At 36.1% G+C, this 26,843-nt stretch overlaps 1 protein-coding gene across 1 annotated transcript in view; it reads right to left on the reverse strand.

Moving 5' to 3' along the window:
* The window catches only part of Obsc (Obscurin), a 247,589-nt gene that overhangs the window by 106,839 nt on the left and 113,907 nt on the right, over window positions 1–26,843 (reverse strand). The window contains exons 19-23 of the mRNA XM_089096011.1: window positions 24,333–24,451; window positions 23,353–23,471; window positions 14,110–14,392; window positions 9,768–9,927; window positions 3,471–3,609 (exon numbers count right to left, since the gene is read on the reverse strand). Coding sequence (XP_088952137.1) covers window positions 3,471–3,609; window positions 9,768–9,927; window positions 14,110–14,392; window positions 23,353–23,471; window positions 24,333–24,451 — 820 coding nt within the window. The remainder of the gene's footprint in view (window positions 1–3,470; window positions 3,610–9,767; window positions 9,928–14,109; window positions 14,393–23,352; window positions 23,472–24,332; window positions 24,452–26,843) is intronic.

Raw genomic sequence — 26,843 nt, forward strand, 5'->3', positions numbered from 1 at the left:
CATAGAGTTTTAGTTAGAGTTCTAGTTTAGTTTAGTTTTAGTTAAGAGTTTAGAATTTTAGCTTAGAGCCTTAGCTTAGAGTTTTTGTTAGAGTTCTAGTTTAGTTTAATTTTAGTTAAGAATTTGATGTTTTACCTTTGAGTTTTAGTTAGAGTTCTAGTTTAGTTTACTTTTAGTTAAGAGTTTAGTGTTTTAACTTAGAGTTTTATATTAGAGTTTTATGTATAGTTCTCTTTTAGATTAGTTTTAGTTAATAGTTTAGAATTTTAGCTTAGAGTCTTAGCTTAGAGTTTTTGTTAGAGTTCTAGTTTATTTTAGTTTTAGTTAAGAGTTTAGAGTTTTTGGCTTAGAGTCTTTTGCTTAGAGTTTTGGTTGAAGTTCTAGTTTAGTTTAGGTATAGTTAATAGTTTAGAGTTTTAGCTTAGATCGTAGCTTAGAGTTTTTGTTAGAGTTCTAGTTTAGTTTAGATATAGTTAATCGTCTAGAGTTTTACCTTCGAGACTTAGCTTAGAGTTTTAGTTTAGTTTAGTTTTAGTTAAGAGTTTAGAGTTGTAGCTTAGAGTCTTAGCTTAGAGTTATAGTTAGAGTTGAAGTTTAGTTTAGTTATAGTTAAGAGTTTAGAGTTTTTAGCTTAGAGTCGTAGTTTAGAGTTTTGTTAGAGTTCTAGTTTAGTTTACTTAAGAGTTTAGAGTTTTATCATAGAATCATGGCTTAGAGTTTTTGATGAAGTTCTAGTTTAGTTTAGATATAGTTAAGAGTTTGGAGTTTTTTAGCTTAGAGTCATAGCTTATAGTTTTTGTTATAGTTATATTTTATTTTATTTTTAGTTAATAGTTTTGTGTTTTAACTTAGAGTTATAGCTTAGAGTTTTAGTTAGAGTTCTAGTTTACTTTAGTTTTAGTTAAGAGTTTAGAATTTTAGCTTATAGTCTTAGCTTAGAGTTTTTGTTAGAGTTCTAGTTTAGCTTAGTTTTAGTTAAGAGTTTAGAGTTTTAGCTTTGAGTCTTAGCTTAGAGTTTTTGTTGAAGCTCTAGTTTAGTTTAGTTTTAGTTAAGAGTTTATAGTTTTAGAGTTTATAGATTAGGTTAGGTTAGAGGTTAATCATGAGCGCTCATGATAAGCAAACCTAATCTAACCTAACTTAAACGTGGAGCCACCCGGCCCTAAAGGGCCGGGTGGCCCTTTGGGAGCCCTGTGGACCTTTGGGGGTTGGGGGAGGGCCTTTGGGGGCCCGGGGAGGGCCTTTGGGGGTCTGGGGAGGGCCTTTGGGGGTCTGGTGGGGCAATTGAGGGCCGATTGGTCCTTTGGGAGCCCGGTGGACCTTTGGGGACCGGGTGAGGGCCTTTGGTGGTCCGGGGGGCCCTTTGGGGGTCCGGGGATCCCTTTGGGAGCCCGGTGGACCTTTGGGGACCGGGTGAGGGCCTTTGGGGGTCGGGGGGGCCCTTTGAGAGCCCGGTGGTCCTTTGGGGAGTCCGATGGGCCTTTGGGGGTCTGGGGGGCCCTTTGGGGGTCCGGGGGCCCTTTGGGAGCTTGGGGGACCTTTGAGGACCGGGGGCTTCCTTCGGGGTTGGGGTAGGGGGATTAGAACCCTTTGGGGTTGGGGTAGAGGACCTCAACACTGTTCAAATGGAACTTGTGTATTATAACGACCACAGAGTTTCACCCTCAAATCCTCTTCTAAAATCATCTTTTAAATCATCTTTTAAAATGTCTCTAACTGTTTCGCCGAAATATTTCCATAAAATGACTGAAACGGTTTCAACCAAATAATCCCTAAACGTAATTTCAGCGTGTTCCTTTTGTTTGGCATCTCTGCGCTGATACATTTCAAATTATTTGGAAACCCTTTCGTGAATCAATCTCTTCATCGCTAAGATCTAAACATTCGCTTGGAGACAGTTCTCTTTAGAAACAACAAATTAATTTCCTTTCGTGTCAAATCAATTCTCTTTAGAAACAACAAATTAATTCCCCTTTCATGTCAATCAATCAATCGTGACATCATCTGTCATGTGCGATCTAAACTTTGCCTCGGAAACATTCTCTTTTGAAATACATCAAAGACATTAATTAACTTGACGTCATCTGTCAGACATTAATTAACCTTGCCCGGAAACAATTTGATTAATGACTCAATAATCCATGAAAGTGAGAAAGTTCCTATTTTTCCATTCTCACTGACAAAAGCCATAAACCAGACATAAATGTGAGAAAGTTCCTGTTTTTTCATTCTCACTGACAAAAACCATAAAAACATCCATAAATGTGACAAAATTCCTGTTTTTTCATTCTCACTGACAACAAACAGACATAAATTATGTAAAAAAAAGTTGTAGGTGGCAGCAGGGGTGAGTGACAGGGCTGGTACCCCCTCCTCTACTCATATAATAAAAAAGCCAGATGGGCAAATTTCTTTGATAGTACTATTAGTTCAAGATGTTGAAGCTTAGACATGATATTTGATTTACTGCAATTTGTTTTATTCATTCTTTTATAAGATTTAATGGTAATTTATATTGCAAATTATAAAAATTCCTTTGGGTGGAAAGCTGTTGTGCTAGGCGCTCTACGGAGCAAATTGAAGAATCAGTTCTTTTTAGTCTGAGCCCTGGACTAGCAGAATAAGCGATTTTTACTTCAACAACAGCGATGTGGCCTCTTTTTCAGAAGAGGCCGAACTACATTCGAGAGGCCACACAGAGGCCATAATCATATTCAAGGAGGCTCTGCTTCATATTTATCAGAGCTAGATTACTAGAAGGTACGATTTTTGGCAGCATATCATAAACTGAGACCAAGCTAACTTAACTTTTCTTTAATTGTTATCATAGAAAAATGGAAGCAAGCTACATTTTCCGTGTAGATTATTCTTTGATCTACGGTCATTCAAAGAGGTATCAAAAACTATCCTCAGACATCATCTACCCTCAACCCTTTAATTGCCCTTTAATTACCCATCATCAACCCTTTAATTGCCCAAGTTTCAGAGTCTTACTTGACAACTGTCAATAGTGTGGCTTCTAGCTTTTTAATTTAGTTCTAAGACCTAACTTGTTTTTCTTCTGAACTTGTTTCAGTTGCGAAAAAAAAACAGCGGTTGGGCCATTCAACTGTTTGAACCGTCACTGCATAATCACCATCCTTACTAACAAGGCTACCTGGATAAGTGAAGCTATCCACTCAGTCAATTTTCTTGCTACTTTACACCACTTCTACATCTTTATTGATTTCTAATTTAAATAACTAGTTTTGAAAAAGACAACAATGAAAATAGGTCGCTATTGTAAAGGGCACCAAACTTTGTTGATATATTGACTCTTTACCTAAGAAATCTAACAACTTGTTTTGCATTCTTTTAACATAAACAAATTTCACCAGCGGATTAGGCTAATTCATAGACGAAATCAAGCTTCAAAGGGGGGAGGGAGGTCTTGGTATGCCCTCCCCCAACCCATATGTGCCTAAACTTACAGTTAGTCCAAGATGAGCATATCCTCTAGAGTGCATGTGTTCCAATGCTTGGAGAACTTGTCGGATGTAAGCGGCAATTTCACTTTCAGTTAAATTAGCCTGACTTGTCAACGAGTCCAGAAGCGTGCCACCACCGCATCTAAAATTAAAAAGGTCATATAAGACAGACAAACGCAGATATAAATGCCAAAAATAATTCATTGTTTTACAACCTGTTTGGAGGCGTTTTGCCCTCCCCCTCTCCCTTATTACCATGCAAAGAGTCTTATGCTCATTATAAATATACGTATTTTAATAGGTCCGAGCCTGAGAAAATTTGCTTAATTTAATAAAAAAAAGGTTAAGTAGTCCCAGAAATGGAATTAACCTTGACGAAAATAGTACCATCAAATTCCAAAGCTTAGAGAACTCCTTTACAGAAGCTTCAAGCCCATGGTTGCCAAAGTTATACGTTAGGTGTCATTTTGACACATTTTGGGGTTTGTGACACTTTTGCATTTTGCAGCCAGGTTTTCACACTTCCTGCCAAAATAGCAGTTTCGATGAAAACTTTTGAGGTTTTCCAACGAATATATCGAAAAAACTTACTTGACTGACTAAAAATGACAAACATAATCCGCAAACCTTTAGTCAACTCTCTCCGCTAGCTCGAGTTTTGTTCCTTGCACATATTTGTCACCTCCCCCCACTCACTGTGGTCGGCAGTATCGGCCTACGGTCCTTGTTACTATGAATGATTTACAGTGTCAGAAAGATACAACCAGCCATTAACTATTCTTAAAATCTATGTAATGCTCTATAGGCTGCATTTGTTCAGTGAAAGTGGCCATTTTAACAAAGACGCTGTCAACGGAGAGAAAATTTTATCCCAAAACCTTAACAACTTTGTTAAGACATCTTGGAAGAAGAAGACATCTGCGCAAGTTTTTTTTCGCTTTTTACTCTTGATTTTTATTTGTTGGTTGTTCCCACTTATTATTCTAATGTAACTGGAATTTGAATTTATTGTTCATCCTAGTGGAAAACAATGCACTGAAAGCTGGTGCGCAAGAAAAGAAAGAGAAAAAAAGGAAATGGTGTTAGAACCTTCTTATTTTTGATATTTCGTCAGTTGCTTTTAAAAGAAAGGCAAAAGGCAATAAAAGGTGATTTTCAACTAAAAACTGGACTCATAAACTAAAACTGAGCTTTGTTACAACAAAAAATCCTTTTTGGCCAATTTAATTTGCCATACTTTATCTCTTTTACATTACTTAGTCCTTGGCTTCGGATTTTCTTCCTCGTTTTTATTGGGAAGAATGGTTGCTTGTGCTTCTTGTTGCTAGCAACGTTCGAGTTAATGAAGAGGGAATTAGAACTTTAAATTCCCAATCAAATGAGCATCCTGCAAAGTTTATACGACCACCTCTTCCATAAAATCTAAGATACCCTCTTGGTATAACTTACAAGCCTAGCCCCCGGGCTCTGGGGAGTTGTGTCAACCCAGGAGCAATATAATCAACCCTGGAGATTTATATTTTATATGATCATTAAACCATTTTGAACAGAATGACAATCTCAAAATTTTGATCGGATGCATTTGAGGAAAAGGGGAAGGCCACTTTAACTTAAGATTTGTAATCGAATGAACCCCTCCTAAGTTTATGCGACCATCCTTTCCACCCGGGTATGAGTGTGACGGTGAATGTGAGTGTGAGTATGAGTGAGTGAATTTAAGTGTGAGTATGAGTGAGTGAATGTGAGTGAGTGACTGATTATGAGCAAATGAGCGAGTGTGAGTGGGAGGAAGTGACTGAGTGTGAGTGCGAGCGTGAGTAAGTAACTGAATGTGAGTGACTGTGAGTGACTGTGATCCCCCTATGAGTTTGAAAGCTTATACGACCATCTCTTCCATAAGAACCTTATATGTCGCCAGGGCATAGCATTTAAGTCTTAACCCCAGGCTCTGAGGGGTTGTGTCAACTACAGATGCATTATTATATGGTCTTTGGACTATTTTAAACAAAATGGGTACCTCAAAATTTCGATCGGATGCATTTGGGAAAAAAGGACGTGGGAGAGGGGCTAGCTGTCCTCCGATCACTTTTACTCTTAAAAAGGGAGCAAGAACATACAATATTTAATCGAATGAGCCTCCTTCAAAGTTTATGTGACCACCCCTTTTATAAGTTATGCTATGCGTAAGTTATGCCCCCGGGGCATAACTTACGACACATGCCCCCTGGCTTTGGGGTGTTGTGTCAACCCTGCAGTTTTCGTTATCTGATCTTGGACTATTTTGAAAGAAATAGCTATTTAAAAATTTAGATGGGATACATTTTGGGGAAAGAGGGCGTGGGTGGGTGGGGGGGAGCTAGTCACCTTCCAATCACTTTTGACTCTTAAAAAGAGCACCAGAACCTCCAATTTCCAATCAAATGAGCCCCCTCCGAGCTTTATAAGACCTCCCCCTCCCCTTCGATATGAAGTGCCTATGGAAAAAATAATAAATAATAAAACATTGAAGCCTTATGGCCTTTACTATAGGGAACGCTATAGCGTTGTCTCTGATAAAAATAAACATTATGTTATCGAGTTCGCTTTAAGAAGCTTTATCTTCCTTTTCTTAAAGCAGAAAAAGGCTAGATTTTCTTAAGGTGCCAGATCACTTATGTTGCAAATAAATTTAAGCTGGCTTAAAAGATTCCAAAGAATCGTTCAGCAATGAAGAAATGCGTTTTGAAGATTATTCCTTAGGAATTTCTTAGGACTTAGAAATGACAGATTTAATTTTAATTTTGGATTGATTTATTCTCGCCCTGAGATGGCCTTTGCTCTTTTTTTCTGTTAAATCTTTTTCTTTTTTTGTTGCTTTTTGCTGTTGGTCTTCTTAATGTATCTCATTTTTGTCTGAAAACATTTGTGTTATTTTGTGTTTTTTTTTCAGTTACTTATGTATTAAGCTGACACATCAAGCTCTGCACCTCCGTTGACTAGAGTTGAAGTTTGCTGTTACTGCAAAAATAAAATTTACCTTACCCCAACTTCAGGTTGGCAGCGCAGTAATTGGAACAAGAATCAAGTGTACATGCATACTATCAAAGAGTTGTGGTAACGAACTGTAAGTAAAGAGCGACGCGGCTCAACAGTAACCGAAACTAAAAAAACTGGAATTTTGATAATAACAGATATATCAAATTATGATGATTCCAAATATATAGGTTTCATTAAGTTTAGTATTACCCATCAAAGGCTATGAGCCTGAAAACATGTGCCTTATTTCCGAAAACGGGGGAGGGGAACACCCTTTAAAAGTCAAAGAATCTTAATGAAATTTTCACCATGAGGTTGAGCCCAACAGAAAACCCTGCTGTAATGGTTTTAAACTCCTACATTCAGAAATGTGGATTTTTTAATTTTTGCCAGAAGAAATATCACAGATGCGTGTCTACTTTTTTTTGCCCCAGGGGCGATCGTATCGACCCAGTGCTGTTAGAATATCGGGAGAGAGCTCATTATAATGGAAATTAAAAGTTCTAGTGCCCTTTTTAAGGGACCAAAAAGATTGGAGGGTAACTTGGCCCCTCGTACGCCCGTTTTTTTCCCAATATCGTCCGTTCAAAATTTTGAGACAGCGATTTTGTTCAGAAAAGTTGAAAGACCCAATAACTATGCCTTTGGAGATAACATAACCCCCACTACCCCATGGTAAAGGCCTTTAAGTTATAAAATTTGCCCATTGTTTATGTATAGTATTTGTTATTACGAAGTATGCATACATTTCTCTGGTGGAGGGAGACGAACTTTCTGGTAGGGGGTTTTCCACCCGGATAATTTTCCATGGGGAAGGAAGTTTTCAGGGGGTGCTCTTTTCAGGGGAAATTTTTCACTGGTGGAATTCGCCAGCATTCCTATTCAAAATTATTCTTATATATCTCACTTTTACTTTACCGACTCAATTTTACGCGTCGAGATGTTGAGGGTAATTGCCCAGGTTAAATTTTAACAGGGAAAGGGTTGCAAGTCTTATTAAGTCATTAAATAGAAAAAAACAAGTTTTTTAAACTGAAAGTAAGGAGCGACATTAAAACTTAAAACGAACAGAAATCATTCTGTACATGAAAGGGGCTGTCCCCTCCTCAATGCCTCGCTCTTTACGCTAAAGTTTGACTTTCTCACAACTCTATTTTTTTTTAAACAATATAAAACTTTAGCGTAAAGAGCGAGACGTTGAGGAGGGGACAGCCCCTTTCGTATACGGAATAATTTTTGTTCGTTTTAAGTTTTAATGTCGCTCCTTACTTTCAGTTTAAAAATCTTGTTTTTTATTTAATTTCTGATCGTTTTATAGTTAATGCAGCTTTTATTTTGGCTCACCGTCATTGAATAAGTAAACAAAATTGGCATAAAAATTATCCTTTTCTTTTGCTAAATGGCTGCCTTTAAATTTGGTTCTGACGTAATTTACAAATTAACTTACGTAACGAACTTTTATATTCGTATATTTTTCTTCTGGCAAAAAAAACAAAGCTGCAGATTTTTGCAGATATGAGCTTGAAACCTATGTAATAGGGTTTTCTGATACGCTGAATCTGACGGTGTGGTTTTCATTAAAATTCTTTCACTTGTAGAGGATGTTTCCCCCCTCTTTAAAAAATCCGGTAAATTTTCTCAGGCTCGTAGACTTTGATGATTAATACTAAACTTAATAAAATTTTATATATTTAGAATCAGAATTATAAGCCCATTCTTTTGATACATTTATTGACATCAAAATACTGTTTTTAACAGTTTTGATTGCTATTGAGCCGTATCGCTTGTTTTTTTTTTTGTTGTTTTTTTTTTTATCACGTATACGTTATTCCGTATATGATGGGATTATCCCCTAAGTCAATACCACGCTTTTTGCGTTAAAAGTTAAAAAAAAATTTAATTCACAAGCCCCTGAATCACACAAGCCTTTTAATTAGAATATATACCTCTTTTTAAACCATTAAAAAAAACTGTAGCTTTAAACGCGATTCTTTTACTGGGGGTCGACCCTCCTCATATACGCTATAATTTATGGTCATTTTAAGTTCTAACGTTGCACCTTACTTTCGGATGTAAGAACTTGTTTTTTTTTTAATTTAATTTCTCATCCTTTTTTAAATCATGCTTCGAAATCAGGCACCCCCTTCATAGAAATGTCCCTTACTCCAAAGAAACATCCTCCACGGAAATATTCTCCCGAATAATCCCATCCTCCAGCCCCCCCCACCAGAAAAAAATACTTCCTGAAAATGTCTGTATGCTTCCCAATAACCAATACAATATGTAAGCAATGGGCAAAGTTCATAATTTGCAGCCCTTCCCCTGGGAACTGTGGGGGATTAAGTCATCCTAAAAGACATATTTATTAGATTTTCGACTATGCTGAACAAAATGGCTATCTTGGGTGACTTTGAGAAAAAAATGAGCGTGGGAGGTGGCCTAGATGCCCTCCATTTTTTTTGGTCACTTGAAAAGGGCACTAGAACTTTTAATTTCCGTTCTAATGAGCCCTCCTACGATATTCTAGGACCACTGGGTCAATACGATCACCCCTGGGGAAAAGAAAAAAAAACAAACAAATAAACACGCATCCGTGATCTTTCTTCTGGCAAAAAAGGGAAAATTCCACATTTTTGTAGATACGAGCTTGAAACCTCTACAGTAAGGTTTTCTAATACGCTGAATATGATGGTGTGATTTTCATTAAGGTTCTATAGCTTTTAGGGGGTCTTTCCCCTTTTTTTTGAAAATCCGCAAAATTTTCTCAGGCACGTAGCTTTTGACGGGTAAGATTAAACTTGATGAAACTTATATATTGGAAATCAGAATTAAAATCTGATTCTTTTGATGTATGTATTGGTATAAAAATTCCCTTTTTTAGAGCTTCGGTTACCATTGAGCCGGGTCGCTCCTTACTTACAGTTCGTTACCACGAACTGTTTGATTTTCTGTGTGAGGATTGGTCATTAGCAAATTAACTGCTTAAAATAAAAAGTTTATTTTAAAATATTATTTTTCCTCATTAAATTAAAAAAGCAATAAAACTTATGACGTAATTTTGTTGAAAATTTATAACTGTAGTGATATTACATTTAACGAATACATATTAATGAGAAAGATGCGGGGACATTAGAAAGGGTCGGTTGGTTTGCTAAGATAGCAAAAGATTGTATGAAATAATATTTACCGGGTGCGCTTTAAAGTCTCGATTTAATTGTTTTACAAGGTCTATTCGAATATGAGTTCTTCGTCATTAAAATAAGAAAGTAAGAAAATAAGGCTCACAACTCGGTTATAAGTGTAACAGTCTTCTTAGTTTCGTAGGCATTGACAACTCTCACCAAACGACGATGATTGAATTGATTCATCATTTCCAGTTCATGTAGCATTTTTGGACGGACATTGGAATCGTTTCCATGCATTATTTTTGCAGCAAAGCTAATGCCTAGTATAAAGACATAATTAAAATAAGTTTATGGAAATCCATAGATGATAAAATATCCTGCTTTGAAAGCGAAATTCGATCCGACACCATTTCCGAAGGGTTTTCGCAAAAAAAAAACTCAGCCGAAATAACAGTTACCATTCCTGAATCATCCTCACTTGCATTTTTTTTTAAATATGTTTTTAAATTTTCAGTTACATTAAGGTGTAACAGCTTTTTCTTCTGTTCATACACAAAACCTTCCCAATTTTTTTTTTATAAAGTAAAGAACCAATTGAGCGCTTTGACGCAGGAATTAGAAACAAGTATGGGTATATTTCTACTTTAGCCACTTTTGGCTATCTTGGAATGAGGTTAGGTTAGGAAAATGAAACTTTCAGTTATCAGTCTCTTTTTCTCTGGCTTTAGCTCTGAAAATGCAATTTCAGTTATTTGAGCAGAATTTTAAGCCATATCAATGTTTTATTTCCAAAATTTAGGAAATGTATTTGCATATCTTTAAAGATATGCAAATATCTTTATAAATTGGGACTCAGCAAAGTTGCGTAGCTGAAAACAATTTTGTTGTACTTTATTGAAGCTGAAGATCTATTTTGCAAGGTTTCAGTTCTATAACTCACAGATTTTTAAAGATCATGAAAGGTCAGAACCCTCTAGAGGGAGAAGGAGTGGAGGTAGGTACTTCGAAATACCTTACCGGGACATACTTTAGCCTGTAGACCCATCCCTGAGAATTTTATTTTTCCTATCCTAATCCCTTTCCAATATAGTCAAAAGTAGCTAAAGTAGAATTTTACCCAAATATGGAAAGACTCGTCTTATCTCGAAACAAGTCATTTTACCTTGATTCGAATTTTGTCCTTCAACAATAAATTCATGGCGAACCGTCTTATAGTCCAGGTGCTAGTAAACAATAAAAAATACTTATTTTCTGACTGTCATAACACATCTGTTTCACGTGGTCTCAAAGCACCCTCTTGTCGAATCAAACCTGCTAATCACGATTATACCTGGGAATAGATTCTTCCGAATGGTGCTTGACCCTAAAAATGACCTGAAAGATTGAAAAGTGCTATCTAGCCAGTTTCGTTTCTGCCTTTGTTAGATTCATAGCACTACCTGCTACAAAACACATGCAAGGCTTACACTTTAAAGAAGAAGAAAATATTGGCAACAAATTCAGTAACAACCTTCATCAGAAACAAAACCTAGCCGACCACACACGTACAGCGAGGAATGAACTCAAAATTTAAATCGGTTTTATCTAGTGCCTGGGATCCTAGGAGCTACTACAGGATACATAAATTGAGCTTAAAAAAGCAAATTTAATTGTCCCTAAACAGAACCCTTCCGATAGCATTTTTAATTTTTCATTTTTATTGGTCACGTACCCCTTGGGAAAAACTATTCCCGGGTATAACCTTAATCAGCGGGTTGGATATGACTGGAAAGTGCTTTCAGATTGCGTGAAACAGATGCGTCATGAAGGTGTGACGTTTTTAGGTCCTAGCGGCTGGGCTATTATCTTAACTTGAAAGAGTAAACAGAGAAGGATTGTTTGCTGAATTAAGTAACCTAAGTTGAGATAGACTTTTTTGCCTTGAACTTGGTAAAATCTTTAAAGAATTAAAACGCTTGTGTCACATAACATTATTGTAATTTATAGAGGGAGCTCCAAGATTTCAGCAGAAATTGTAGAGGAGGCCATCTAGTGTTAAATTCAGTCATTTACGCAAAACCACCCTATCTCTGCTTTGGGCAATTTGTCGATACACGATCGCTCCGTGAAACGTACTCTGGAGAATTACGAGCTTCAAGTGACAACAAGCTACGGACACTCGCTAATCACATACGTAAGACCACTGTTATTATTTATTCATATTGCTCCTAATACCTAGTTCAAACAACTGGGTCAAAAATTGGGCGTCTACATTGATGTCGTGTGCAGTTTATAGTAGCGAATGAAATAAATATGCAGGATATATCTGAACAAGATGTCTTTGTAGTATTAAAATGTTATCAGCAGTGTTCATGTAAAAATTGTTAAAAATGTATATTTTTAGTCAAAATCAAAGTTTTGCCAAATCAAAATAGTTAAATTTGTAGATTTTATTGTGGAATTGGATTCATTTTGTAAGTGTTCTGAATTTTTACGTTTAAAAAAGTTTCAAGACTTAGGTTGTTGAACTAAGACCACTTGAAACATGTGTTTTTCTTTCATGCCTCAGTTAATGTTCTTTAGTTTGCTTTATTACTTTTAGACTTATTTATCATCAATATAAGGTTATGCGAATCTTTTGTGCCTTCTCTTTGACACCCATACAACTTTCACGTCATTTAGCAGCAACTTTTGTTTATGTTTCATTTACACTTGTGCTCCATCTTTACGTTTTTGGCCGACTAAATGAATACACATTAGTGTTAAGTAGAAGAGGAAGATCTAGTTTCCCAATAAACTATCAGATAATCTTTATTATCAGTAAACTAATGCCCTGGGCACATTTAAGGGAGGAGAGGAACTCCCCCCTAAAGATTTCCAAGCTCTCGGCACGCAGCGCTGACACATTAGAATTCAGCTTATGTTTTTAGTCTAATTAAAGCTTATTTGTCGGCATTTGGCCGTACTCTGGACGATTTTGTCCGCATATTCTTTATATCCCCTCTCCAAACTCAAAATTCAAGCAGTGCCCCCTGCCAATGCCCGGGCAACGTTATAGTCCTGCTTGCGGATCCTCGATGACGTAAACAATTTTAAATTATTTTTTATTATTGGGTGATATGAGGGTCGCTTGTTTTGTGGGGACTGTCGGTGAGTTGATTTATTTTACTTATAGATTTATATTTAGGCGTTGTTTAGTATGTTTTTTTCCAAGTTTTAACATTATTTATTTATTCAATGTCGTTTCCCACATAACGGGCCATTGAGCCTTTTGGGACATTGTATTTGCTATTGTTATTTTACGGAAATAAATGGAACTTGAACTCGAAATGAAAATTAGGCACGACTATAGGGCCAATAGTGTATCTTACCGATAATTCCTTCAGTTGAATATTGTTCCATTTTCAACCCTCAATTTTACTACTGACTAGTCAGAGTGAAAATTTAAAAAATCGATTTTTGCGATAAATAAAATGGGAGCTTCGAACAGCAGTTATTCTATCTGTATGATGATTATGACAAAAGATGCAAAGGAATAATATTAGTAAACATAGCTTCTAGGGGTTTTGACTTTTCACTTCTGTGGTATAAGTGTGACGGTAAAATCAGGGATAACAAAACTCATCTCATTCAAAGGTATTGTTTTTGATTATCAACAGGATGACTATTGTGTGCCTTATGCATAAGACTATAAACGATGTGACGAGCTGATCCTTAGTAATAAGAAACTATTGAAAATGATTTTATATTTTACCATTGTGAGAACTTAGCATTTGTTTCTGTTCATATCATATTCTTTTTTTCGGAGGGGGGGGGGAGTAGCCTCCCAAATTCTGAACAGTCCTACAAATTTTTTTTTGTGTTTCATAAGTTATTGCTGGTCTTGTGAAACTTTTTTTTAACTTCTTTTTAGCTATCGCGACAAGCCATGTTACTCCCCAATGGCAAAATGTGAATAGTGCTTGTTTATCGCTGATGAATAAAAGTATGAAATTGCTCCAATTGCATAAGATTTCTGAATTTGACAAAATGACAGATATTTGGTTGAAACTATGATAATTTTATTTGACAGCATTTGCCTCTTTTGTAATCCATAAAATAAACGCTTAAAAGTTTATTGTGCATTTAAACAGTTTTTATTCCAACAAGTTGACGCTCTGCACTCTTTTTGAAAATACCGCGTCCTTGAACCAAGCTGTCACTTGCTACTTGATCTAGTTAACGTGTTCTTTTTTATTCTTTATAATCAAAATATAGGCAGTGCGCTCGTAGCTTTTTTGTAAGGACCAGAGAAAAAATATTTTACTCTTCCTCTAATATAAGTTCCCTTACCCCGCACCTCCCCCATTTTTCTTATTGAATAAAATCATACCATAAAATGCATACCATTTGCTAGCATTTCTGGAGCTCTGAATACAAACACAAACATGCAAAACCCTTAAGTTTTCTCGAAAGAAGCCCTAAAAACTCATATTTTGTTTTATGATTATTACGCATTCCATTGTTATAAAAATAATTCTCACCATTGATTCTGTCCACCACATGTTTGATAATTGCCTGTGTTCCTCTTCCGATTTCATTACCAGCATCGTAAATATCGTCCCAGTTCTTGTCTATCGGCTTCACGGTGCGTAGTCTGTTGTAAGTGGACCAGTTAAAGTCTTCTTCATTTTCTTCCACACGAACGAGGAGTGACGCTTGTGCGGCTCCAGCTACATTTCGAGCAACAACTGAATAAAGGCCTTCGTCTTTTTGAATGACATCCGTAATGGAAAGGATGAAGGTGTCCGAATCGTATGACTGGATCTGTTAATTATAGGGTAAAATAAAGTTCACTTAAAACATATCTAGACTTCAAAATCAATCAGAAGTAGAGTGTAAACGCCAGTAACTCGTCAAGTGACATAATTTTAAGTCAACTTTGTTAGTAGGAGGTAGTCAATATAGAGGCGCTATGGGCATTTTTTATAGCATATAGAACTAACAAATTATAAAACAGCTCTTCAGTATCCATCATCTGCCTCATAAAATCTAATCAGCAGTGATGATTTTGGCACCAAACCCATTTAGTCGCTTCCATTCTGGTCAGAGCCGTTCCTAGGGTAGGAGGGGCACCAGTTGCCAGGGTACTGTGGCTCGGGGGGTGCCACGACTGGAGAATTGCCCACTTTGATCCAATTTTTTACTTTGATTCTGTTTATTTGCTTATATTTGAGTTGAGAGGGGGGCACTGTAATTAATTTTTGCTCTGGGCACCACCAACCCTGGGAACGGCTCTGAATTTACTAAACGGTATTATACTATTCACAGTAAAAGTTAAACAATGGTCTTACTTATAACTCTATGAGTGATTGGATCACAGAAAAGTAGAGACTTAAACTGGTATATATTAAGACGTTATCAATTTAATTTTGCAGATTTAAAAAGTTTCACTTCTTTACATATTTTTTTAAACAATGTATTTTAATAACTTAAATAATTATTTTCCAAGGTTTTTTCGCCTATCATCTCTTTAGCTACTAGAGTATATTAGAAAAAGGTTCACTGTTCTTTACAATTGACGAGTTTACACCAGGACTGCCACTGATGTAAAATATCGCAAGATTCACTTAAGAATCATAGTGCTTGAGAACAAACCCCAAAACATAAAATCACAGTAATATACTTCATGTATTTTTGAAGGTAAAGTTTAATATAGTTTTCCCAATATCCCATTTTTAAAGTTGTAGTTCCTTTTTAAAGTTATCTTTACGTTAAAAATATTTTGTTTTGGGAGAGATGACAGGTTAGTGGTTTTCAGCACGAATAAGCAACATTTGCAATAACCCGGATCTTTTTTTCTTCATTCTGAATACGTCTATCTTTAAATTCTGGATCATTTACCAAAGCACTATTAAACTTGATTATAACAAACTACTTTTTTCTTCAATAGTGTTTTCGTTGTTTCAAGGTTTTAAATGTTCATTATAAGGTGACACCTATTGAGGGATATGAGGGACAGGAGGGGGGGGGTGTACTTTCAATTTTTTCACAAAAAAATTGAAAACCCCTAGTTTTTTTTAAATGCATACACCCCAAAGCTTTCGTAAATTGGTGTCACTGTTCTTCCATACAATAAGATCAATTCACAAACTAGCAAAACCACAAAAATTGAATAAATGATGTATAACCACCACAAATAAATATAGCCAGAAAAACAAAGATGTTAACAAAATAAAGACTTGGTTAACAATGCATCAGACATGAAATAAATATGCACAAACACAAGAGGACCAATTTTACGCAAGTTGGGTCAGTGTATTTTTGATGTTGTATGCCTCAGTTTTCTTCATAGTGAATTAATTTCCGTTGATTCTTTCCGGTAGCAACAATAATATATCAAATACAACCTTATGCAACGTATAAGATTAAAAAAAAATTCCCAGGATACATAATGATGACAAAAAAATATCCCAAGATCCTAAACTCAGGACGCAAATCCCAAAATCTCGGAAAACCATTTTCAAGAACTGGCAGCCCTGGTTTGAACCACTCATTCTAATCATAAATTTTATTCTGAAATGGAAGAGAGTGGTTGTGGAACTTGAATACACCAGAACCAAGTTCCAATACCACTAATTTGGGGAAGAGGTAGATGAACAATATCAATAGCGTGTAATCATTCATCTTTTTTTAAAGTTTTATGTTTTAGTCTAATGCCGTTATTCCCAACGTGGGTTGCAGGCCCCGCCGGTGAGGCATAGCAATATTTTGGCGGGTCATGGGCAGGATGTGCACCCTTTGGCTCACTATACTTTAATCTTGAAAGAAAAACCAACGTGAATGATTTCAGATTCATCTGCATTTAAAAAGCTAAAAAAGATTTATTATAGCATTACAATTTTGTATAAAAGGTGTTTTAGGTATACAATATTTTCCTTAGCATAAAATGTGTCTAGAAGACGCTAATACCTCACTCATTTTGCCCTAGAAATCGACGGGCCCGCTCGGAAAATCCCTTAAGGGCATTCTTGAAGACGCAAGTATTATTGTTTTTTTTTTCAAGATTTTTTTTTTAAAGATTTTTTTCTTCGAGATGTTTTTCTTCAAGATTTTTTCTTCAAGTGAAATGAACTGAAAAGTCATTGTTATTCAGTCATGTTACGAAAACAAACCATTGGAGTTAAAACATCATTTTTATCAAGAAAGGGTCTGAAAATGCCTTAAGAATCACAATAGGTGCCAGAGGGTACCTTGGGACAGCCGCAGAGTCCCACATGCCAGGAATTGCCATGGAGTATTATGAGGGGTTGGCTTGCGAAAACATAAGGAAATGGAGTTAAAAGTTTTTTTTTCAAAAAATATCTGAAAATGCTTAGGGGGCAATATAATTGACTTGTAAAAACACAAAAGTAATTATTTATTACTTTGCAATAATTTATTTATATAAAAAAAACGTCTGAAAACATTTAAGAGATGATGACAGGTGCCACAGGGCAGCATGGGCTGGCCACAGAGTTCCACGGAGTAATAAACTGTCAAAGGGGTATCACAAGTGGTTGGGACTGTCCTGGACTGTAATGATCCATGGGGTAAGAAGGACCTTGAGGTCAGGAGTCGCAAAGGTCACAGAGTGCCACGTGTCATGGACAGTCGTGGTCCATTGATGGTAATTTATTTCTTGTTATCTCAACCAATGGTTTCATCATTTGCTTCAATGGGGTATTTCAATAGAAAATTCAAATCAGGTCTTGCGTTGTTGACAAAATATAAACTACGAATTAAATGGTCGTCTTACTTTATCAGTTTTATTAGGTTTAGTATTACCCATCAAAGGCTATGAGCCTGAAAATATTTCCCTGATTTCCAAAATGGGGGAGCAAACACCCCCAAAAGTCAAAGAATCGTAATGAAAATTACACCATGAGGTTGAGCGTATCAGAAAACCCTATTGTAGAGGTTACAAACTCTTATATTCAAAAATGTAATTTTTGCCAGAAGAATGATCACAGATCGGCACTAGTTTTTTTTTGCCCCAGGGGCGATCGTACCGACCCAGTGGTGTTAGTATATCGGGAGAGAGCTCATTATAACGTAAAATAAAAGTTCTAGTGCCCTTTTTAATTGACAAAAAGATTGGAGGACAACTTGGCCCCCTCTCACGCCCAGTTTTTCCCAATATCATCTGATCAAAATTTTGAGACAGCTATTTTGTTCAGAATAGTTCAAAGACCAAATAAATATGCCTTTGGAGGTAGCATGACCCCCCCACAACCCATTGGTAAAGGCCTTTAAGTTATAAAATCTACCCATTGTTTATGTATAGTAATTTTTATTACGAAGTATGCATACATTTCTCTGGTGGGGGGGGGGGACACATTTTCTGGTAGGGGTATTTTCCACCGTAAGAATTTTCCATGGGGAAGGAAGTTTCCAGGGGGTGATCTTTTCAGGGGAAATTTTTCACTGGGGGAATTCGCTAGCATTCCTATTCAAAATTATTTTTATATATCTCGCTTTCTCTTTGCCGACTCAATTTTACGCATGGAGATGATAAGGGTAATTGCCCAGGTTAAATTTTAACCGGGACTAAATTGTCTAGAGTATATTTCCGTGGAAAGGTTTTTTTTTTACGTGGAGATAGAGCCAGATTCCCTGACATTATATAAAAACGATCAGAAATTAAATAAAAAACAAGTTTGTTCAACCGAAAGTAAGGAGCAACGTTAAAACCTAAAACGAACAAAAATTATCACGTATATGAGAGGTTTTGCTCCCTCCTCAACACCTCACTCTTTACGCTAAAGTTGGAATTTTATCCCAGTTCTTTTAAGAACGACTCCTAAATCACAAGCGTCGTTTAATTTAAACAATAAGGAGCTTTTTAAAACTACTAAAAAACTTTAGTGAGGTGTTGAGGAGGGGACAACACCCCTCATGTTAGTTTTATGCTTTAATATTGCTCTTTACTTTCAGTTGAAAAAACATGTATTTTTGTTTAAATTCAAAAAGAAACTGTTTGTAAATAAGGCTACTTTAGAACAGCGTCGTATTTTTACAGAACAATTCCTACACATTTTTTGTATTTTTGATGGCCGAGTGTGGAGAATTAATACATTTCTTGCGTCTTCAACAATGCCCTTAAGAGATTTTCCGAGTGAGCCCGTCGATTTTTAGGGAAAAATGAGTGAGGTATTAGCGTAATAAACTGCCATGGGGTATCATAAGTGGCTGGACTGTCCTGGACTGTAATGATCCATGGGGTAAGAAGGGCCTTGAGGTCAGGAGTCGCACAGGTCACAGGGTGCCACGTGCCATGAGCAGTCGTGGTCCATTGATGGTAATTTATTTCTTGTTATCTCATCCAATGGTTTCATCATTTGCTTCAATGGGGTATTCCCACAGAAACTTCGAATCAGGTCTTACGTTCTTAATAAAAAAAACTACGAATTAAATGGTCGTCTTACTTTATCACTTTAAAAATAATCGTTGACAGGTTTCACAAGTAATCATAGTACGTTTACAAAAAAAACGAGCCCTTGTCTAGGTCGCGTCAAACAATTCATAACAATTGACTGTAAATTTCCTTCTCTTTAATTATGACGGGGAAGTATCACTTGTTAACCCGATTTTTGAGATAGATTCATTAAAAATATAAAGTAAAACATTTTTCTATGATTCAATAATGTGCCACGCAATCAGGGAGGCCTAGTCATGGTTTAAAAAAGGACTTTCTCCATGAAAAGTTCGAGCACCAGTGGGCAATAGACCAAATAAGCAATAGCACCTATATCCAACCATCATCCTCATTTAAGTTTACATGATTACGATGTAACAGCCACGTGTGCGTCAAACGTCAAATAATAGCTTCTGCTGATCAAAACCTATTTTTACTAATCAATTTCTCGATTTCTCCCTTCCAGTAGGAATTATTTTCCCGGAAATCAGAACACTTGAATCGTGCCAAGTTAATTGCGTGACAAGGTCGCTTGAATTTCCGGGATAAAGGAATAGGAGGTGATATTCGTTAGTGCATGTAGCCTATTGCATAGAACATATTTCCAAGATCACAATAATAACATTGACTTGTCAGCTCAGTCGACTAAGCCGTCGATCCATGTTAAATCTTGAGCCTCACGTTTGATTCCTACACCGGACAAAAAAGTCTAATGCTGGGTTATACAAGTTTCCTGAACCAAAACATGTCTTGCGTGAGCAGTTTGGGAAATGCCTTGAGGAAATATATCGAAGAAAAAATGTCTCGGAGAAAATAAAATCTTAACAAAATATCTTGAAAAAAATAAAATCCTGAAGAAAAACATCTCTAAGAAAAAAATCTTGAAGAAAAAACCATAACACTTGCGTTTTTGAGAATGCCCTTAGGGTTTTCTTACGAGCGGGCACGCTGTTTTTAGGGAAAAAACTTAGTGAGGTGTTAGCAGCTTCAGGTATACCCCCTATGTGTGCGCTCTAAGTATTACATAAGTCACTACTCAATTCAGGCGAATACACGTGCAATTTTGAATAACAAAATTTAAAAATCAAGAGGAGGGCATAAGGATTTTAGAAATACTTAGGTGGGGCATGGCCTTAAATTGGTTGGGAATCGCCAGTCAAATGTAAAGACTATACGAATACTCGAGTGCAAAGTGGTACTTTTCTTATGTCTTAGCTTGCTGCATTCGGAAATATCATTTTATTTTTCATATAATCGACCTTAAAGTACGTAATTTGCTGATACTTTCCAACTTCAGAAACTTGATCATCATAATTTATGCGCTTCGGCGGTGGAAAAATAGTGAAAGTGCCATTGATAGATGCGTTTTTCATTCATAGATGAGTTTTTTAACTTTTATACCATAAATCGACATCACCTCGTAAAAATATAAACATACAGTTCGAATTAATGAACTATTAGTAAGGAATGACTCGGCCAAATAGTAACCAAAACACAAAAAAAAGAATTTTGCTAACAATTTAATATATTAAAAAATTGGCATTTTCCGCTGATTCCAAATATATAGAATTCCCTAAGTTTAATGTTACCCGCAAAAGCTACGAGACTATGAAAATAGGCCTGATTTTCGAAAAAGGAGGAATACTCACATAAAAAATCAAGCAACCTTAATAAAAATCACACCGCCAGATTCAGCATATAAAAGAACCCAAATATAGAGGTTTCAAAATCCTAGTTACAAAAATATAGGATTTCTTTTTGCCAGACGACACATGACAGATCAGTGTTTATTTGGTTGCTTTTTTGTTCTTTGTTGCTGTTTTTTTTTTTCGTAATCATAGCAAACCAATGATCCAATAGGATCAAGAAAGGATTCATCTGAACCAAAATTGAAAGTTCTAATGGCTTTTTTGAGCAACCAAAAGTGCTTTGATTGGAGTAAGAAGTGATTTTTCTAAAAACTACATTTTTGGTATTTATTACGTATTATTATTTTTTTTTATTCCAATATTCACGGCGCCAGGTACTTCAAAGTATCTGATATGCCGCTATTCATTTACCTCATTCAATGGCCTAGAGGTTTTAAATGTCTATTGAACCTTCTATTGAAGGTGTCAACAAAGGGATTTTCAGGGATAATATCCCCAGGAAGATCGTTCCAGATAGAAGTGCAACGCCGGACGAAGCTGTTCCTCAAGTACTCGGTTTTCGGCGTATCCTCCTTTAGATAATTGGACCAAGCTGTGTGCCTTCGTGTCTGCCTTGTCGGCTGGACAAATTATGACCATTATTACTATATGACCATGGCGTCATACAACTGTCATTACTCAGCGACTGTGTCATGGAAAAGTGGTGTTTTGTACAATTTTGTTGTGCAAAACAAAGATTCTTTCCCGAAGTGGAGCAAGTTACAATCCACTGAAAATTCTAAGATAGCCAATCGATTTATTAGTATCAAAATTCTAAACCATAATTACAAAATTATCAACTATTTAACAGCAGCACCCATGATGCTTAGCTCAGATACGTCCATTTTTGTGTAAACTATAAAAAATAATTTAATGTAGTAAACACTCCAGGTAGCTATACATAAAGCTACATAGTTTTTACAAGTAGTTGTAAGACTCGCCTACAAACGGGAAATTGCACACGTCATACCTTACAACACAATTACTGCAAAAATGTTTATTTTTCAACATCATTGTTTTTCAGATAATTGAATCTCAAACAAATAATTAGTAAATTGAGAAATTATTTCCTGAAAAAAATTATCAAATATAGGTAAAAATGTAAGGATTCCCTTTGAAAAACTACATGAATGTTCTTTATTCTTTGCTTTTTCATAAGGTTGATCTAAGGCTTGTTTATAATGCAAATAAGGGCAAAAACGATAACTAGAAAGTGAGTCAAGAATATTCTATAGATTCATCAACCTTAGTGTCTAAACATAAACAAACAGTGTATATGACTGTGACACTCATTGTCACATATGTCATCAAAATATCCAGTATTTTTTATTGTTTTTTCACTGTGTATTAAAATGATTTATTCCTATATGAATTGTTATTTATCGTCACTGAAAGTCAGTGTGGTCTTAGAAAATACTTACAAGGATATTGCTGTCTGTTGTGTTATCCATGATAAGTTTGTTTTATTTCATGTTTACCATGATTTATTTGCCATTTTATAATGCTTGTAAGAATTTCGAATGGGAGGGTTGCTTGCAAATTTCTTTTATGTTAGTTATGCTTCTTTTTTTCAGTCGGTTATTGCTTGTATATAATTATTTTAGGGTCCGAATGTTCTCAGTTCAATGTTTCTAAAAGCTGATTTTCTAGATCAAACCTAATAAGAAATAACAAAAGGGATTACAAGTGGATTCACTCAATTATAACAGCATAACCTCGATAAATGTAACATATTATCTTATCAAATGATATGTGTGTTACATCATCTTCTATACGAATAAAGAGTTTTTTTTTCAAAATTATATTCGATTTTAATAAGCTATCTTTTGGTACATACAAAAGGCTTTAGATACAGAAATTATCTTTAAAATGATCCTTTAATCACCTTTTTATGATGTTCCAATTCCCCACTAGGGGCGAAGGATAAACCGAGAAAAGCGGAGACACATCAATGCCTCCCATGAGATAAAGTAATTTTCCTTATTTCTAAGGATTTGGGAATGTAATTTACCTGTAAATGGTTTTTGGTTATGGTGATTCCAAGGGTGCAGTTTTCATTTTGATCTGACCTCATTTTCAATGTGTTTTAAGGCTATTTCCCGAAATTTCCCTAATTTTCGTAATAAACTCTTACCATTCTAAGCAATAGACAGAACGAAATATTAGTTGCCAGTCCTGTATCATCAGCTTCAAATGGCGGTACTTCTACTATTGCTAGTTTGTTTGTTTTTATCAAAAATACGTTTTACATTTTCGGTTACTATTTTTTTCCTGAAATTTTGTCAGTGTTTTACTGGTGACTTTTCATGTGTAAACTATAAATCTGTAAATGTTATGGTTCAGCAGAAAGAGTAGATTCTTTTTATGTTTAGACTGTAACCGTGTTTTAGATTTTTTGTTTAAATCAACAATTATGTGCTGCTATACTAACTTTTGGTTCGATACTGCGAACTGTAAGTCATTAGAACTAACTTACTGTTCGTTTTTAGGGACTATTTGATTAATTTGAATCTCCGATTAAACTGGAAGTTTATTAATGATAGCAAGTAAAAGGGTACTAAAATGAAGTGATAAATCAGAGTAAGAGTGAAAGTAAGTTATCGGAGAATTGGTCAGAGTAAGGCCAATTTAAATTAACTTACTTTAACTCGGCTTGATGGTGCAAGTGGCTTCCAATCTTTGTACCATTTGACGTCTGGGGCCGGGACTCCACTAATTTTACAGACAATACGTCCTGGTTTTCTCACCATAAACACAATATCTAAAATAGAGAAATACATGCCTGACAAAATTTAATTCAGTCAATTTGTTCTTCATAGATAAATGAAAATTCATCAGTTGAATGCATAGAGTATCTAAAGAGGATTAAAAAATTTAAAGGTATAAGAGAGGTGCTTTACAAAGGGCTAAACGAACTTACTTAATTGGTTACTTTCTTAATTTTTTAACAGATGAAACACTTATTTTAAGTGGGAAGATTCCACCAGAGCGTGAAAAAACTGTAAATGCAAATGTAGTCACTTTTCTTTTACTGCTACTACTACTACTACTAACAACTCACCGCAGCACCAAGCCGCCTGAGGCCAACACAGTTACGCACGCTCCTCCTCCACCCCAATCTATTCGAAACCTCCCTTTTTACACCCGCCCATGAAGTTCCCATTTCCTTTCAATCTTTCTTTATGACGTCCTCCCACCCCAGACGGGGACGACCTGCTTTTCGTTTAGCCCTAGATGGTTGGCCGAAAAGAACAATCTTCGACATTCTGTCATCCTTCATCCGCACAACGTATCCTAGCCACCTCAACCTTTCTTTCATTATAGCCCTAGAGAGCGATATTGAACCACATTTTTCGTATAGCCTATTGTTTGAAATACGGTCAGTCAGCCGGGTACCCAGAACAATCCTTAAGCAATTTCTCTGGAAAACATCTAGCAAATCTTCATCCGCTTTTCGGAGCGTCCATGCTTCAGAGCCATATTTGACCACTGTCATCACTGTAGCTTCTAATATTCTAATATTGGTTTGCAGACTTATCTTCCTATTCTTCCAGACTTTTTTAACTGTGAAAAAACACTAATGTTGGATTGGTAGGTATTAAGAAAATAAACCAATAGTTACCTGAAGGTCTATCGATAAAAGCAGGATGTTCAGCTAGTTCTAGCTTGATTCGTTGCCTAGCTTCTCCATGTTCGTTTGTAGCTACACATTCATACACTCCAACATCTTTTTCCAACATTCTGCAATAGTATTAATAGTTGAAATCCAAAATTTAAGAAGTCATAGAAACAGCTGTAGACTAGTTTGGGGAGAGGTTGAAAATTTTCACCAGGCCAGTCTCTTTCGGGCCCGTAAAAAATATCAAATACTTTCTAAACTTTTTCCTTAATGACCTTTATTAATAGTATTGTTTTGTGCATGTTTGATACAGTGTCATCATTTGGAGGGATGGAAGGGCAGGGTGGCAACCTCTGCCTCCCGTTGTTTTGCCCTCCTCCGTAGATTTTGACAAATACCTTTTTTGTTATTTTCATTGAAAAATGGCTTTTTGGGGAATTTTCGTTGAACAACGAAAAAGAACAAGATCGCCTCCTCTAAATTTTGAAAATACATTTACACCTCATTTTTATCTAATTTCCGTTAAGTAACACCAGTAATTTATTAAAGCTCGCGAAGTTATTCGAAATTTTCGTATCAATAATTGCCAAAAATAAAACAATTCCGTAATTAGCTATTGAGTAAATATTGATGAGCGATGGCTTGTATGTCACTGAGGCCTCATTTTATAAGAAAAAAAAATTTTGCACATGCTGACTAATAGTTCCCCTAGTGCAAGTATCGATCTGCAGTTTCTCTACCTCCGAACGGGAGTCCAATGTGTGGTTGAGGGAGAATCTTCTTCCCGTGCTTCTCGTTTTTTTCCTCAGATGTATGTAAGTACCTATTCGGAACTGAGTTGGTACTGATTCAGCTTATAGATTCACACCAATGACCCTCATTCCGAGCTAAATAAACAGTGATTTTGTCCTGTGACCAGGACAAAGTCAAACAGTGACAAGGACTTGAAACTTTGTCCTTACGTACTCAGGATTTCAAGTCTAGCCCGTTAACCACTCGGCAAGTACGGCTCAAGCTATTTTATAGCAAATTTTTATTATTGATCCTAGGCCTAATTGTATATATTATGCATATTTCGGAATCATTAGGCTTGCCATTTCTTCATAACTAGGTTTTCATGTGTCTGTTCTACATTCCAACACTTTGTTGCTAAAAATTACTTTGCATAAAGTTTATTTTAATGGTAAAATTGACGATCACTTACACTGTATATTCTCCATCAACCAACCCAACTTTTAAATCGGCCAACAATGGTACAAACATTCACTAATATTAACAAATTCAATTTTATACCTCTTCTTTCAGTTTGCCAGTTACATTTCACTTAAGTAGCCACATTTATTGGCCTGCATGAAGTAATATATTTTTGTCTTAAGCAAAACGTATCTCTACTTTAAGAGTTGCGGAAGTAGAGTTTCATCTTTGAGCCCAAAATATTTAATAGTTTTGAACTTTTGTGTTAAATAATTGATTATTTAAAACTGCTGAGAATGTCTTGTTTTCTTTAGAATAAAAGGAACTGATGGGGTCACAACCAGTTAAACAGAGATATATACTTCATAAAACTTGGTGGTAAATTCTTAACAGCAACAAGAATAGGTAGATACCGTTGCTTAAATATAGTTATGGGCCATCACAAAAACAATAGCTAATCATTTCATTAAATTGCTGAAGTAGAACTAAAAGAAATATAAGCGGTCAGAAGAGTATAGCATGATCCTTGAGACTGTGCCGTTGTAAATTTGAGCTTTAGTTTGGTGACTAATTTGTGGTTTGAGGAAAACTCTCCTCATGAATCGTCCAAATAAAGAGTTTGGCTTGATTTATCTGGAGGGATTTCGGCGTCAAGTGTTCCGTTTGAGGATATAATTGATCTGAGACGTTTGAACTGCCTTATCAAGTCGACAGCTTGGCCGTTAATCTCAACAGTTCAAGCGGTCTTATCTATGGGCATTATCTTTCTTTTCTTCCAATTGATTTGCAACCCTACTCTAGAGTCTGTGGCGGAGAGTGTCTCGAGTGCAGACTTAAGTTGGTCAAGATTGTCACTAAGGACAGCTAAATCCTCTGCGAAGTCAATATCAGAGGAGTTACTTCCGGAATAACTGATGCCAAAAGAGTTGAAGGGCGGAGAGTGTCTCGAGTGCAGAATAAAGTTGGTCAACATTGTCACTAAGGACAGCTAAATCCTCTGCAAAGTCAATATCAGAGAGGTACCTCCCAGAATAACTGATGCCGGAAGGGTGGAACTGGTGTGTCTCGTTCAGAATGTGGTCGATGACTCAGTTAAACAGCTCAGGTGCAGCAGCACATCCTTGCCGTACTCCGTTGTTGATGTGGAAGGAAGAAGAAAACTTCCCATTAACCAGGACTGCGCTTTCTGTATGGCTGTAAAGTTCTTTAAAGAGGCTGACAATATTTGTATGTAGGCCCTTCAGCTTCCAGAATTTGCCACAGGGATAGTCTGTTTACAGTATCAAAGGTAGAGCTCAAGTCGATGAAAGCTATATATGC

The sequence above is a fragment of the Artemia sp. Qi Xiang Cuo genome, chromosome 10 (assembly GCF_049724085.1).
Source record: "Artemia sp. Qi Xiang Cuo chromosome 10, ASM4972408v1, whole genome shotgun sequence".
In the NCBI taxonomy this organism is placed as follows: Eukaryota; Metazoa; Arthropoda; class Branchiopoda; order Anostraca; family Artemiidae; genus Artemia; species Artemia sp. Qi Xiang Cuo.